Source organism: Tachypleus tridentatus, chromosome 13 (assembly GCF_004210375.1).
Source record: "Tachypleus tridentatus isolate NWPU-2018 chromosome 13, ASM421037v1, whole genome shotgun sequence".
In the NCBI taxonomy this organism is placed as follows: domain Eukaryota; kingdom Metazoa; phylum Arthropoda; class Merostomata; order Xiphosura; family Limulidae; genus Tachypleus; species Tachypleus tridentatus.
The window spans coordinates 21,777,298-21,795,379 of record NC_134837.1 but is presented as its reverse complement, the minus strand read 5'-3'; the positions used below and the strand labels follow the sequence as shown (position 1 = coordinate 21,795,379).

Sequence of the window (18,082 nt, the reverse complement as noted above, 5' to 3'; positions counted from 1 at the left end):
CGCTATTTAATAAACTCTCATGGTTCACTGTCTTTTAACCAAAGATGCTCACCTCTTTCTATTTATTTATAAAAATCTACTGACATAGCGACAATTTCATTGAAATATCCACACTATTGTCACCACCACTACAAGTTTGCATATATATATTCCTACTTATTTCTGTTTTTGTTCATGTTTGCTTTCACTGATGTTTAACACCATATAACCATAGCTCAATCACCAAATGTCAAGATTATACGTACATGCAAACAAAGGATTTTTCTACAGTAGGAGCTTGTGATTTGTTGGATATCACAGTTCTATCTAAAACTCTAAGTAATTCTCTTTTCTTATCAAGAGTCCACACAGGCTGATTCAGTTACTTTAGACTCTAACTGACAAGATGAATTATTTTTCTGTACCCTTATCACAATAGCATCAATGCAAATTCTCTTACATTACCCCGGTCATATCCTCAACTTTAAACAAGTGTCTCCTTTTTTTCAAACTCCACACAGCCTCGTTAAATTGCTTTAGGACACCCTTTGAAAAGACAAATTATTCTCCTGATCTTTGTTAAACTGTGAAAGTCACTTTAAGATACCAATCATTAAGGCTAACCACTCACATGATGGCTAAAATCAAGTTTTCTATCTTTAAGTGAACTTTACTTTCACTTCTTCTCTACTTAAAGCTTCGCACTTGCTTGGTCACTAACTTGTCGCAAACTTACTACAAGCCACAAACCATTATGATGTAATTATACTTACATAAGGCAATGAGAAAAACACTGAAGATTCAAGTAAAGTGACATGAACAACATAACAAAAGCTTAGTACAACAATATAACTGTATACACAATATATGACATGTACAGTTACATAATGAAATTTGTCATAACTAAAGCTTTTAAAACAATCACCCTTCAACACTCCTGTCATAAAAATTAAACAATCAGAAACATTTTAGTCACAAAAGAAGTTAAAATATCATGTTTACATTAAACACACTTGTATATCCAATACTCATGTAAAGTCATACCTGAACATACAGTTACAAAATTTCACGGTGTGATACAAGAAAATAATGTGTGTCAATATCTTCTCTGAAGTTGCTGTTAATGAATAATATCCTTTTTTGCACAAAATAATCACTGGGAAATTTGCAATTTTGGAGGTCATTATTTTAAAGTATTTTTAAAAAATATTAAAAATGATCTCATTAATACTAACCCAACCTCCACTATTCACAAAATAATCACAGGATATCACACCCAAGTTTGTTTCTACTCCTTTCACCTGGTGGTGGTCATCAGTTAACACCCTTTGTACAAAGCATCCTTCAATGACTTTTACACCTAGAAAAAAAAATTGCATTACTTAATATTATTCATTTTATTTGTTTCAAACAGTGATTATTATCAATTAAGTCTTCATAGATTATCCTTAACTTACTCTCATCTTTAAAATGTGTATTACATGATATCAACAATTAATAACCTTTGTAAATATCATCTTTCTATCTCCTTTACATCTAGAAAACCTAACTGCATGGCATTACAATCAACTTCTTTTCATCTTTCACCTAATGGTCATTATCAGTTAACAAACATAATATAAGGAAGCTTTCAGTAACCTGTACATGTAATATACCTCACTGCATGATATTACAACCAAGTGTTTTCCATCTTTCATTTAATAACCATTATCAAGTTAATCATCATTATAAATAAGGCCATCTTAGATACATAAAAAACCTGTATGATATGAAAATTAACTTAGATATGGTAGTATGTTGTTGTTCAAATGATCAATAGACAGATAATGAATGACTGAGTTGATCAATAGACAGATAATGAATGACTGAGTTGATCAATAGACAGATAATGAATGACTGAGTTTAGTGGTTGAGCATAATGGTTTGTACACTATACAAGTAATCAGATAAAACTGCATTAAACCAACTTCATGGAAAATTCTTAAATTTCTGTTTCATTTATAGATCATGTATAACTTTGAACAGATTGCTTTCATAAAAGCTTCGGTCTGCATCAACGTCCATGTTATGTTTCCACATTAATAGTTAGAAGTAGTGAGTTCAGGCCTTCTTCACAACAACTTCCCATTCCCAACTTGAGACATATGGAACTTTTCCAGGTAACCTGAAGCATTTCATTCCATGCTTAACATGTACATTAATCAAGTCTGTCACTCATCAAACTACAACTTAATAACCTTCATACTCTGTTAGTAAATCTTGATCAAGCTACATAATGTCTAGGTCACTAGTTTAAAATCTAGAACATTCAGTAAAAGAATAAACGTTAATTTTATGAATAGGGCAAAGATAAACAACAGTTTCTGACCACCACTGGTTACCTTTGAGCACCTGAAAGGTTTTAAATCAAAAACATCAATGTGTACACACCAAGAAATTTCATTTGAACATCTCAGAGTATAAAGATACATATACTAAGTTGTAAAGCAATCTCCAGCCATGTTACCTCTTTGTTCTCCATCTTATCTACTGTATTCATGTATCACTGTTAATCATATTATTGATATTAAAAAATGTCACAACAGAGGTGTTTTTATCCAACTTTCCACCAAAAGATCATGGTCATATGTTATATGTATCAGGAAGTCATTCATGAAATGCTTAATCAGTGCAAGATCATTCTGTGCACAGAAACTTGTAGTTAAAAGGAAGTTATTATCTGAAGGGATCACATCCACTAGGAACTACTGGATGAGGAATCATTAAACATTATGCTATAGAAAAGTGTGTTTTTAATCTTTCAATAACCTTTACACTTGCAGAACCTTAAACATGATATTACACCTAAAGCAAGTTTTCTATTTTCCATCCAATGGTCATTATCAGTTAACAACTCCTCTTTGAAGATTATTTTAATATTTCTTTACACCTTAATTATTTTACCTAATGGTTATCAGATGGAATATTTGTACAGAGAATATTTCAATAACCTAAAAATGTAAAACATATTGTATTAGCAAAGTATGTTTCTTTAAGAATACTTTTAAACAGTTCTCCAGATTCAGATTTATGTTATTTTACTTCACTGTCCAGGCAGCAGTAGGGAATTGATAATAAGCATTTTTATTTCACTGATATTTCCAGGAAAAATAAACAAGGAATAGGATAAAGCATTGCAACAAAAAAAACCTAACACTAAGGATCAGTCCATTCAACCAATCCAATATTTTAGAATTAATGTTTCATACAAATTGTAAAAAATTTAAATTTTCCTCTTCCTAAACAGTGCTTCCACTAATACTTGCTAAGTATTACCAAAAATGTATTTTTGATATGACAAAATGTAAACTTCCAAAGTACAACTACCTCTCTCACACTTTGGTTAGAATCCCACATTCACAAGGTGGAAGGGCTGGTGAGGTGTTCAAAATGTGTGCAAACCGATATATAGATATATAATATAGAAAACTAGTAGGGTCAACACTGCTGCTCTAACCAGTATACTCTTTGCTCTGATAATGTAAAACCTAAAATGTGAACAGTAAAGGCTAACTGACCACACTGTCAAAATTATAACATCATGAGAAGAAACATGCAAGAAAAAGCAACTATTCCAAAACTGGTTCCTCCTGCAGTATCAGACGCATCCGGTCTGGAAATACTATATATGCTCACAAGGGTCATACAGACCCCAAACATGCAGATGAGGCCCCACATTTCTTTAATGAAATTATACAGCTGTTAACCCAAAGTTATGTCAAAGTTATAGTGGCTGGGGCATGGAGACCCACAGTGTGATATAACTGTATTATAGTATTATGATATTAAAAGAACCCAATCTGAAAGTTACAGAATGTTGCATATAAAGCCAGAAGAATTATGAAGAGAAGGCAAGCAACACAAAAGTGAACAAGCTCTCTCCTCAACCTCAAAAAAGCAACTTGAAATAAAAGGACCATTCATTCCCTACTCAATCTGAATAAACAAAAAAAAACAACAACAATACTTCTGCAATAGGCATGCTCTTCACCTGGACAACATGAATTTTAATTCCTAGACAGTAAAGCCCACATGAACATAGATGCAAAATTCTAACATCCTTAGAAGATCGTTAATTCAGTTAGGCTCCAACCATGCAGATGAGACCTCACATCTCATAATCAGAATTATAGGACTGTGAATCCAAATGTAGATCCAAGGTATAATAGCTAGGGCAGTAGGACTGCATTGTATTTGGCTTTGTTTAATAATGAGGTATTATTGGAGTCTGATTTGAAAGTTGCATGATGTTGCATGTTGAGCCACCAGAAATAAGAAGGCAAGTAACACCCAAGTGGAAAAACTCTTGCGGCAGCCTGAAGAAGTGCAAAATGAACTTGGAATTATGGGACCTTTCCTGTCTAATTCAACCTGAAGAAACAGAGATCATCCAGCCTGGGATTCCAAACATAAATTCTAACTTCCCAACCTGAGTAGCAAGACAACATACTCCTGCCTTCATAATTACAAGGAGAATGTGAAACAAATGAAGTTCAACCAATTGCTTAAGGACATGGTGATTTACATGTAGAATTAGGAGGAACAGAAGACCCTCTTCCATGATCCTGGAGAATAATATAAAGATCAAAATGTGAATAGCAAAATGTCACCTCTAAACCACAATTATGAGGAGATTACCTCAGGCTGGCCTTTTTCCATAAAAAATATTGAAAAACCATTTAGGGTTATATGTGGGAGGGTATCCAACTTTGACCTCTTCTTTCTAAGTAGAATAAGCTGTTCAAACCTCACTCAGAAGAAACAGACTTCTGTCCACCAATACTCAAATGACTGAAAAATGGGAGTAGTAAAAAATTCCCTGTTTTACGTTGGAGAAGTGTGGAGAATGTGTGTGGGGGAAGGATGATCTTGAAATGGTACATGAGGTGAACCATGTTTCCAATTGTGAAAATCAAACCAACTCTGATTTATTCAATCCAGAGGTAAGATAGGTTGGGCAAAATCCATTTATGCTAAAGTCATGATAGCCAATGAGTGGTGGTCTTGTATTACACATCATGTATTAGTAATGAGAAATTATGCAGCAACATGAAACTACTAAGGTGGTTTTATGGAACACTATATCAACAGAGCTTGTTGCTACCTGGAATTTTATTTATTACTCTGTTGGTAGCTAGTGTGGATTTGTAAAAAGCATATCTGACCAGGCAACACTCATCACTCAGTAGGAACCAAATGATAATAATGAGGGGATCATTACAGAAAAGGAATAGAATAACACAGAATATATTAAATCATTCACATCTGTCACAATCAAGACAAGGCATGGAGGAGAGCCACAGGGAGTTACAAAATCCATCCAAGTAGGAAACAACTAAATCATAAATAATGTGATAACAAGATGTTAGGTGAGGTCCACATACAAGTCTTTATAATTTCTTCCAATGCATGATTTAACCAAGCTGCCAGGCACACTGAGATATGCTGATCTTAATGAGATAAGACACAAAGACCTCTCTACTCTTCTAATGAAAGTTCAGAATAAAACATGTCTAAATGAGGAATCCAACCTGTTAAAGTGACAGGGGATAAGTCAAGTGACACAGTAGGATCCCATTGGTGATGTTAGTCCCTAAATGCATCATTGTATGCCACATAAATCTGAAGCTGAAACTGGGCATAAAAGATTATTCTGATCTGAGAAGTCACAGAAATGTGAAATAGAGTGATGATAAATAGGTATTGAACCTCTCTCTTTCTTAGAAGTTTTGGGTTGAAAAAAAATCTGTCTCAATACAACCAAATATAAGTGGAATGGCAAAGAATCCTGTGAATATGAAGTGCAAACACATCTGAAAATACAAACAAAACCACATAAATGGAATGTAAATGAAAATATAGTATCAAACCCATTTAGAGACCATAAGGTAACTAGAAGAAATGTTTAAGCTGAAGCAGTAATATTTGATAATCCAAACAGATTTTAATTTGTTTGTTAATGCTGCAAATTATCTAACAAACTTTGTTTCCATTATTTCTGTAACTCAACCAACTTGTGGCAAAATTTATCTTTTGCTCAAACCGAGCAAATTATGAACACTCTATGAGCATTTCTTTAGTGGTTGTAGTTTATTGTGCTGTCTTTAAATTATGTTCACGATATCTAAGGCTGTAATTGCATAAACTACCAACAAACTGTAGAAGTTTCTTCTATGGTTGTTCCTTGAATGAACCAAACTATCAATATATTATAGTTCTAAATCACTATTCTATTATTACATTTAAGATTTTTTGTGGTGTGTAAACACATCATGCATTTCTACCTTATAATAATAACATAATATTACTCTGAATTTAATGTTTATTCCGTGTACATGTACAATTCTTACATAGCATGTTATAAAAAGATTGCTAAGTTGAGTTAGTTCTAGCTGTTTTTGTTTCTTTGTCACTCTCAGGAGACAGTATCTATTCTGTATATGAAAGTTATTGCAGTTATGCTGCATGTTGTACAAGAATGTTAACACCCATTTCCTTCAGTGGTAGAATAGGTGGTATTTTGAAGATAAGGTGTCATCTGTGTTGTGCTTGTCACACTGGATAAACACAACATTTCTTATGAAATAATAAATGCTGGAATGGGCTCAGTATAATATAAGAGTTCACATACACATTTGCATATGTTTATTTGTTTTTGGATTTCGTGCAAAGCTACACAAGGGCTATCTGCACTAGTTGTCCCTAATTTTGTGAGAATTCAATTTTCCCTTACAGCAGGCACTTTATTCAACATTTTACCTTGCTGATAAACACAAATGAACAATTTCTTGGAGCAACCTACCATAAAACCGTCTTTTCCAATTTGGCACTTCCTAGATGTGCACCTACTGTCATACCTCTTGAATGCTATTATGTCTTTGTCCTTTCCCATATCTGTTCAGAATGTGCTTGTGTCTGTCATTTATAACAATACAGTGATTACTTAACACATCATGTGATCAGTCTAACTTGCATGTGCTGCTGAGGACAGAACCAAGTCTGTTTGTTTTTTTGGATTTCGTGCAAAGCTACACGAGGGCTATCTGCACTAGTTGTCCCTAATTTTGAAGTGTAAGACTAGAGGGAAGGCAGCTAGTCATCATCACCTACTGCCAACTCTTGGGCTACTCTTTTGCCAACAAATAGTGGGATTGACCATTACATTATAATGCCCCCATGGCTGTAAGGGCAAACATATTTGGTGTGACAGGGATTCAAGCCCATGGCCCTCAGATTATAAGTCAAGTGCTGTAAGCACCTGGTCATGCTGGATGCTTGCATATGTTAAGTATTTATACTATAACTTTTGATAGTGTAGATGTATCTTCACAAAACTTAGTAGATTTTTACTAAAGATCAACAAGTTTTTGTACACAAAAGATCAGATTTCTTAGGAAGTATTTTAATAAAGATTTTTGTGTGAAAGCATCAAGTCTGTTTCATTACTAGTCCAAGTGCAATGTAATTTTCCTGCTATGATTAAAAACTATTCTTCATCCCAAACAACTCAGATATTATTTGTGTAATATCTAAAACCTCCGAAATACATTTTAAACATTTGTTGTCAAAAATACTTTATATTTGGTCTGTAATTTTCTCTACCTTGTGTGAGGTCTGTCAGTTTGTCTAACCTAGTAACCATCATATACAAAATTAGGAAATAAATATAAATTGTTTTTTTTTCATGCTAGAATGACTACAGATTATAACACAAAAATGAAAATGTTTAGTCTAAGTAGCTTAAGTCTCATAAGGTTATACATTTATATATATTTTTTATTATACTGATCTTTCAGTCATGCCTGGCTAACATTACACTGATGCATGTACTCATGAAACATAAAACTGACCTTTAATCTTTATAAAGTGACCTTGTATTGGTTGTGTTTTAGTATACTAGTATATGGTCAATCATTATACATTATTTGCCCATACAGGTTATTACTATTTAGAAATAACTTATACTTGTTTTTCTTAAAAAAGAGAACAATAAATAAAGCAAACAATTATCTCTTCTAGCTATGACCTTTGAACTCAGTTGTTGCTAATCACAGGTTGCTAAGCCTTTTAAAATTTTGCACATGGAAGATACGAAACAAAATATTTTTTTTACGTTTTATACATACGCACACACATGGTTGAATAATCAAAAAATCATAAATTATTATATGAATAGCACAGAATTTCACTACAATTTATCAAATTAAGTAACTAAGCTGTATTTTGGTCGAAAAATATGAAACTTTGAGCAGATTAAAGAGATAGCCTACCCCTTGAAATACAAATTTAAAGAATGTGATGGCCTTTTAACATATTAAAGTGGCTGAGAAAATCACTAGGAGGATATTCTAAACTGTTAATTGGTTGTTGCCATCATATATTGAAGTAAATGTATATAAGGAACCATTTCTAAGAAAGGAAATAACGATAATTAATTTATTAAAATAATAATAAAAAAAAAAACCACCACTTAATCCTAATAACAATCAACGAAAGGGGACGAAGAGGAACTACAAAGTTCCTGAACACCCCAGTTGGAGAGAGAACTCTTCTGATTTCTCTCTCTCTAAACTGAACCCCTGCCACGTTAGTTTAGTTTAGTTTAAGAAAGGAAAGAGGTGAATGGGGACATTGTGTTTAATTCAGTACATAATCCATATCTCAGCAAAATAAAAAGATATGAGGTTCTTATTTTATGTTCTAGCTTTTCAATATTGGTAATTTGAGATCCTAATTCATGCAAAACTATAGATTTAGTATTCTGACATTTAAACATCTAATTTGAACCACTGCTGCAATCAATATACCATGCAATTCAAAGAAATAAATACTTAGGTGTGTTCTTTCAATACTTACTTTTAAATTAAGAAAGTAACTCAGATATAATATTAAATTTTGAATTATAATCTACAGTTTGATACCAAAATGTATGACATAAATTTATAGTTCAATAACATTTTGAATGCAAGTAAACAATTGTGATGACATGGTCTTTGAATTATGACTAGTGTCAAAAGGGTTAAACAGTATATAGTCTTGAAGAGTAAGTAATCTAAAGGAAAATCCTGTAAAAGTAACAGTTCAGGATCCAAAACTGGTACACACATACACACATTTTTTCTGTTTGAATAATGATTCTCCATTTTGTATTATGATTCATGTTCACTCTCTATACTTCATTATTATGACTCAGTTATTCAGACTTTCAATAATATTCTGAAATAAATATTCTAATCAAATCTCATATTATTCTGAACACCTATTCAATGTTTCCTGAGTAAACTCAGTTTGATCTGAATTATCATAGTGTTACTTGCAACTTGAACAGTAAGCTATCAATAAATTGGGAATGTCTAGTTACAGTTGTAATTTATTTTTGATTTTAGTGTAACTTATGAATATTTTCAATCCTATTGGATCCAATCAAACCGTAAATGTATTTCTTGCTGTTGTAACTCACCTAGATTTTTAGCCTCAGTAGCAAGAGTTAAGCAACATTTGTAAGGGTCTCCGACTCCATCTCCTGGTATCCACAGTCCTCCCTGGAATATAGAAACAATTCAACTGTATGTTCCCTATGAATTCATAGCATCAACAAGAAAAAGTATAACTTGTTAAATGTACATTAGCTTCACTTAATATATACAGAGCTTATGTCTTATAAAGATTACAGTTACTATGAACATCGGTATAACTCTGTAAACATTGTGCATAAATATTAACCCCTTTTGCCATGGCTATCCCTTATCAGTCATGATAGAAAGTTTCAGCATCTTACATTTAAAATTTATTCAACTATTTTTTGTTCATGTTATACCAATTTGTATGGAATAACATTTTAGTTAATAATTCATACTTTAATATAAGTTTCAAGTTCCTAATTGTACAAAGTTAAAAAATATTGAATTTCCCCTAACATGATACATGTGACACTTTCTCTGTACATCTTGCCTTCTCTATTTTATCCTCCATCCCTGGAAAAAGTATGATATTAAACATAAACTACTCTTCATAAGATTATCATTTCTTAAACAACCATAATTTTTATAGCATTTAGTTTTGTTTGGTTACAGAGTTATTGAATAGAAAAGCAAATCCCACCTGTCACATCTCTCTCTATTTCAGAATTTGTTAATAGTTTTCTCTTAAGTTTAATTTCACATTACTTTTCCCATAGAAAATCAAGGTTTTCATCTATCAAATGGCGTATTGTATAATATTGTGTTCTGAACAAATAAGCATCACTCAGAGTACAAGCAACATTCTCAGGAGAAACTCAACAACTACAGTGGAGAAATTCATAAAAGCTCTTGTTGCCTAGTTAGAAAGCCAGAAAGTTTTAGAGTTAGAGGAAATTGTCTACTTTTTCATGTGATTGATCTATGTTTTTGATGCATTATTTAATTAAATAAAAATTATGTAGTGTATTACTACCATTTGTATAAAATAGTGAGCTTACATTTCCTCAGCAATCAACAGCAAGAGACAAAAAAGACTGTGTAGGTACTTTATTTGTTGTTTTTTATGTCTCTTCTTTATTATTATAAAAGTAACTAAAATGTAAATATAGGTTTCTTTTTAAGTTAGTTAAGATTACACTAGATAAAATAAATAATAATTTAATACAAGTGTTTCACGAGGCAAACACGTGAACAGCACATAGGTAATGTAAAGATAGTGTAAAGTGAGCTCACATGCCCCAAGTCATTTGCAACTTATAATGGCATAGAAAATAGTTCAACATAGTTCAAATGGCAATAAAACAATACAATTTAATTAATTATAAATAGATGTACTGTTATGAGACTAAAGCTACTCAGGATAAACATTTCATGTAACAGTTTTATGTTACAATCTGAAGTAATTCTAGAAAGAAAAAGTGGTAATTTAGATTTTGAATTGTTTTTGGTGGTTACAAGGTCAGTCAAATTGACTGATCCCATTTTTAGGTATATTAGAAAAAGTAACATGTAAAATTAAAATTTTACTGGAAAAAAGTTCAAAATATATTTATGAGATTTTAGGAGTTACACAAAAGAAATTTTAGATTTTTGAAATGACAAAAAGTATTTTTTAATTTTAACATGAAAATTACTTGTCACATACACTGTTCAAAACAAATACTCAATATATGCATGGACAAATCATTATTTTAATTCATTAAAAATACTTCTCTAAAAAATATAAAGTGAAAATCTTACAATGTTAACTGAAAAGCTGCCAAATTTGTGAAGATGTACACATTATACTGAAAGTTAAAAGTATTAAATCTTCAAAGACTTAAAAAATACACAAAGAAGTCACACAGTTGGGCCTATTGACTGAACATTTGTTCAGAGAATTAATTATATGCTGGTCAAAACATAACCCAAACATTTTAGACAAGCAACTTTATATACTGAGTCAAAATGTAAACAGATTTTTTTTTTCCTTCTGAAACAACTACAATGAGCTATTTGCTAGTACCAAAAGATACCTCTAAATCTTCTGTGCTGATGATTGGAGAAATCTTTGCTGCTCCCTGAGGTGTAAGAAGTTCACACTCTATGTTCATGGCTCTGAAAATAAAAATAAAGTGCCTATTAAAATTAAGAAAGTGAGTAAAATAAACAATCAAAAGAGAAAAACTTTATAAACAGCTTTACATTTTGGTACTTTTTTTAACAGATAAATAAACATCTGTTGTAGATAATGTTAGAAATTGAGTGAAAAATGTCACTTAAATTAAGAAATGGGAAGAAATAGTTATTCTTTAAAAAGTGATTAGGATAAAAAGAAAAATGTTAGAAACCATTGCACAGCAAGCAAAGAATATATTAATGCATTAACTAATTTTAACGATAGTTGATAATAAAATTGAAAAACATTTTGATGATGTTTTAATGAATAAGAAACCAATTTCATTCAACAACATATGTAATTCAAAGGTATACAATTTCAAAAAGAAAGTTATACAGTTATTGAAATAAAACACTTCATCGTTATAAATTCTGAAAAATAAGAAAAGGAAAAAAAATTCAAGCAGCTACAGATCTACAGGAAACTTCACTGTGGTAACACATATATTCTGATGTATATGCAACATTTTAAAAAATAAAATATACCATGTTTAGAAGATTAACTCACTCAGCAGAAGCAGCAAGTCTTTGAAATGATATCATTCTATCTTTGGTTCTAGCAAGGAGAAGGCTTCCACATCCCTTCCATCCTGTCAAAAGGAAGCAGGTAACTTATTTTAATTTGGTTCATTATTTTTTTATAAAAAAATGCTTCTTGTACTTACATTTCACTGTAAAAATAAAATGAACAGATTTTTCACCTACAGAACAGCTACAAACTTTTATACTATAAAAATAAAAGTAATTAGCTCAACAACTTGTGGACAACAAATTCACATTAAAAGCTAATTTAAAATATATATATATTTCTTTAAATAATATTTTACCAAATGAAAAATTAAATTATTAATTCTAATTAATATTTTTAATATATACTACTAACTATCATAATAACTGACATCTGGTGATCACACCCTTCACTAAGCACTTTAGTTTTAGTTGTTGTAGTCATCAATTCCCAAAATGTCTGCACCTTGTTCATACAGTTTTGCCTATCAAAGCTAGTTGATGAAACAGATGATTACTTGCATGTTTTCTTAATAGCTTTTATTGCTTTGACCAAGAAGAATACAAGAAATGTCTGACTGTTTGAAAGCATGCAATTTCTTTTATGTGATTATTCCATTATCAACTTTCTGTAAGAATGAATCTGAAAATAAATTATTTTTCTGTTTACAACTGCTCAAACAAAGAATATTACTTAATTAACATTGTCATACCTCTCAAATTTCAGATTGTTTACCACGTGCTGACAGTTCGAAATACTAATTAAAATATCAGAATATACATCGTTCCTCAAGTTCATCATCACTACCACTGTACTCCAAACTTTCAGTTTTCCTTTTTACACACTTACTTACTGTACTGAAATGATCATCACTATGACTTTAACTTGTAGAAATATGAATGTTAGGAGTCAGTAGTATCCAACACATTCTTCTTTCCAACAACTTTTGAAATAACCTCTAGCCATGGGTATTGTTTTATCAACTCTAATTTTGTGCTATCAAATACTTTTCCATCACCTGGTCACACTGCATAAGCATATCATGACAGAACTCACTTCTTGAAATTTCAGTTTTTAATTTGTAATGATATTTTTTGTGATGCTGACAAATTATCGCTGCTCTAAATTTTCATAAGTAAAATCACTGATTATAACTTATATTATTATTCAATTAATAATACAGTATTCCAGACATAATTTACTTAGTGTTGTTTCCCAGCTACCACTCATATCCCACCCCACTGATTAACTTCTCTTTTTTCTTTACAACTTACTCTAGTATACAATCAATGCTACATTAATCGAGACATTATGTGGTGTTATTTTCTAATTGACTTGTAATGTTATTTTATAGCTGCCACTCACATCTTATTTTCATTGATTTTCTCTCTGTCTCTATGCATATTAATATTTCACCTTTGCAAGGCATAATAAAGACAAGGTTCAACACACTGTTTTAAATATAAAGGAGAGACAAAGAACATTTTTTGACAGTCTATCTATCACATGCCAAGTTTAAAATTGGCACATAATTATGTGTCTGTCAGTTTTTTTTATGGGTGCAAATTATTTACAGTAGGTGACTGTGGCTTGTTTGAACAATAAATGAACAACACATATTGCACGTGTTCCAAAAGAATAAATTCAAAACAACTAAAATGCATGTACAAAAATTTGTTACACTTATTATATATAATGATTACCATAGATGTATCCTATCCAGAGTAAATAATTAAAATAATTCTCTCTCTTTTTTGCCAAAGTTCACATTGGCAGGTTCAATTAATTTGGAACACTCTTTGAAAAGACAAATTATTCTCCCCTACTTTGTTATAACAATGTAATTAGTGATCAATTCACTTACTTTACCATGTGTGTAACAACATTTAGATCTTTAATTAATTATCTTATGTCAAAAGTCCTGCTGTTTTAGTTACTTCACATCCCAACTGAAAAGATGAATTAACTCTGTTTATTACAATACAATCTGCAATTATAACACCTTAAAAGTCATCACTGTACACACCTCACAGCTAAACTTACACAGTCTAAATGCATATTTCTCACTAACTTTTTTATTTCCACCAACTGAACTTTCTTTCACTAACTTCCTTCTTTCTGTATCTGCACATATTTAGAACCCACATAACAAAAATCTCGAAATATCTAGCCTTTAGTGACAACAATATTGACTTAACCAGAAAAACTTAGAAACTTTAAGTAAAATAGCACCAACAATAATACAAAAGCCTAGTAATTAAAGTGCAAACACAAAATGATTTATAAACAGTTGACAAAAGTTATCACAATTATTGCCTTTGACTTTACATAGCCTCTGTACGTTTTCAAAGGGACTTCAGAGACAGGAGAATATGGTCGCATGTCTTCAATTTTCTTTCTATTTATTCTAAATTTTCTTCTTCTATATGAAGTAGTCTATTTATCCACTATTATAGTGTTTTAGTTACATGGTATTCTTTCATTTTCTTAGCTTCCTTGGTATTACAAATCTTAATTTTGGGAACCAGATGGTCTTTTATGCTGTTTAGGAGGTCTGATTTTAAGGCAAGGTATTTACTTATATTTGCTGGTTTCCTGTAAGTTCCTTAAGTATACAAGTTATGTCTTGGTAATCCCAAGTGAGAGTTTGTTACCCTATTTCTATTTACATTGTAAATGGTATTGTATAATGTTACCTGTTCAGTGGTTCATGAATTCTTGAATCTCATCTATAGTACTAGTTATTACAAAGGCATCACTAACATATTTGAGTCAAATCTTGTGGCAAAGTACCTGTTTTGAGAATGTCAATTTTGAAATCTTAATTGTAGAGCCTACCAAGTAGTGATGATATGAAATGAGCCCATAGCTAAGCCTTCTCTTTCTTGTTAGTACTTATCTTTTAATCACTTTTTAATCTAGCTATTGGCATGATTAGAGAAAAAAATGGATACATGAAGAAAACCATTAGGACTTTTTAGGTTATTATGATTGCTATTATAGTCTCTAAAAAGTGAGCAAAGTTCATAATTGTTAAGATTTATTACCTGTCCATGGTGTTATTATAATGACCAGATATTTAGCTGAAAAGGGTAGTATGTTATTTCAAATTTGTTTTAGGAATATTTTAGTATGTAATTATATAAAGAAAATATATCACTTTCATATTTTACTTCTAACAATAAAATAAATTTGCTCATATTGATAAAGCACAATTTCCTGTTTTGGATAGAAAAATGAGCATTATACAAAAGAGGTCTTTAAAGTTTAGGTAGTCAAGATTTAAAGTTTGTGAAACATAATATTCAGATTATTACTTTCAAAAACTAACAAGCAAAAAATAGTTCATTTAAGATTGTATTGCAGAGAATAAACAAAAAATAATATATGTTGTTTTTTGCCTTAATTTATTTGGTATTTTAAACAACTGCAAGTCACACATGAAATGAGAGAACAAAATTTCAACCCTTATGTCAACCTACATGAAAATCCAAAACACAATTTATAAATAAATATTTATATCATATTCAGGGTAATAGAACTAAGGTAGGCTCAATGTATTATGTGCAATGTTTACCAAGAAATGTATAATAATTTTGATATTAGTTGAAGTTTTTAGATAATTACTATACATTAGAAAACAAAACATTTATAAAACATTGTGACAAGGAAAAGTTAAAATTAAAACACTGAACAGTCTTTTATTAGCTGGGCAACAGTATTCAGTATCATGGTGTGTTACAAAAAATAAATACTATTAGAAAAGTTCATGAGGCATAACCCAAAGAAAAAGGATAGATAGGTACTATGGTCTATTATGAAAAATAATTAAATAACTATTTTCATCTGGTGGTTTTAGATAGGAAGTGGAATTAATGTTAAAATGCTATAATTAATTAATTAGGTCTTGACTTTAGTTTTGATGTACAAGATGGTACCATATGTTTTATATTCCCTTACTTACTAATATGTAATTTTTTTCAAATTTTTTTATCTTCCCTCAGTTCAGTTTGGGCACAGAAAATTGTTCAATTAATGCATCTTAATAAAGGTCTCACTTTTGTTCTATGGCTCCTTTGCTAAGTCAACACTCACTACAAAACCACTTATTAACTTTGTTTTAAATCAGTAATTATGAGAGAAAAAAAGACATACAGTCCTTAACTTGGTATCCTTCAAACCTACAGTAAGTGGATATTAACTATAATAATAGAAATATACCATCAAAAAAATAATACAATTGGTAAACATTGCTGTGAATTTTTTATGTTAGAAACAAATAAATGGCCACTATGGCAATCCAAAGTTTTATTAGACTTTTATACTAACTGCACTATATGTTAATTTTAAGGCAAAATATTTACCAGGCTTTTTTTTGGGGCAGTTACTTAGAATGCCTTACTCTAGTTTTATTCTCTTTGACATTAATATTTTAAGATTCTAGATATAAAAAATAAGATTTTGTTGCACAAAAAACTGACAACAGTAATATTAAACTAGTTATATATTGCTGTACTAATCCAAAAAATAATAATAAAGAAAAAACAAAATATGTTGAACCTACTTTAAAAGCTCAAGTTTTTACCAAAACAATCTATAAATGAAAACTACATTAACCATGTAAGTGAATATTTCATGACCAAAGTGTAAAGTGTCAGTTTATTAATTAACAATAAACAAAGTTTCACAAATATTATTTTGAAACAGAATATACTTTCATCTTTCACGTAAAAACCAGGCATAACTTAAATGAATAAAAATATCATGATCCTCAAAGATATACAAGTTTACTTATAATACAAGTAAAAAATCCAAAGTAATGTATGAAAACATCATTGTAGAAGATGTAAAACAAAATAAAAATCTCAGATGAAATTTCAGGATTAATTCTCATATAATGATTTACCTTTTCATATCTACTACAAAATATGTTATTTATATAAATGTTCTGCTTTTATGGATTTCCACAGTAAATAAGAGTAAAGTAATAAATACAATTTGTGTGACACACTTTATATATCTGAAGTGCAAAATCTGCAAACTGAAAAAATTCTCTCCTCTTATTAAACAAAAACAAACTTTCAATTATGCAGCACAAAGAAAGCAATGCTATGAAATAATATCAATAAACATCCTCAGTTTTAATGCATGATGAAAGATAATTCATAATAAGTGTTAAAATGCAAATGAATGTTCATTCAGCCTATACTTGTAAATAAGCATTTTATACAGAAAGATTTATGATTGGCATTGGATCAGTCCATTAAATCAAGACTGTACCAAAGAAGTAATATTTCCATAATTTCAAATTTAGTACTTTCATAACACCTGATTAACTTTAGTATACATTACAAGCATGTTGTACACATGCACACACACACAAAAAAAAACAGGATCATAAATAAAATATTTCTACAAAACCCTTGGCTGTAAATTTACTGAGCAATCTGGATTACACTCTAACTAGTATGAGCGATTCAAATAACATGTACTATTTTTCTTATGTAATTATTTTATTACTCAAACTCATCTACTATATTATGACAGACTAACAGACAATTACAATTACTTAAGAGTTTTACACTTGTTTTTACTTGGTTTTATTGCTCTATGAACCACAAGAGTGAAAAGCAGTAAGTCACTCAGCAGAAGTGCTGAAAGTTTGAGGCACAAAACAATTCATATTACACTACACAACATCTATGTCCTCACAAGTTCTGCCTTAATTTTTTTTCTATTGAAGGTTGTATAGTGCTGTCCCACTTTAACAGACTATTACACTCCATGGTTCTCTTTAACATTGCAAAATGTGTCCTGTTGATGTTGATCATCGATTTTGGTCCTGACATCTCAACATTCATAGTTTTCTTTATGCCTCTGTCGCCAACATGAATAAAGAATGCATTTTAAGGCAGTTTCAAACCATAATAAAAATCAT

At 30.6% G+C, this 18,082-nt stretch overlaps 1 protein-coding gene across 1 annotated transcript in view; it reads right to left on the bottom strand.

Moving 5' to 3' along the window:
- The window catches only part of LOC143240205 (pyruvate dehydrogenase phosphatase regulatory subunit, mitochondrial-like), a 115,352-nt gene that overhangs the window by 77,297 nt on the left and 19,973 nt on the right, over positions 1-18,082 (bottom strand). Inside the window, exons 4-7 of the mRNA XM_076482294.1 lie at positions 12,145-12,226; positions 11,495-11,576; positions 9,479-9,560; positions 1,215-1,339 (exon numbers count right to left, since the gene is read on the bottom strand). Coding sequence (XP_076338409.1) covers positions 1,215-1,339; positions 9,479-9,560; positions 11,495-11,576; positions 12,145-12,226 — 371 coding nt within the window. The remainder of the gene's footprint in view (positions 1-1,214; positions 1,340-9,478; positions 9,561-11,494; positions 11,577-12,144; positions 12,227-18,082) is intronic.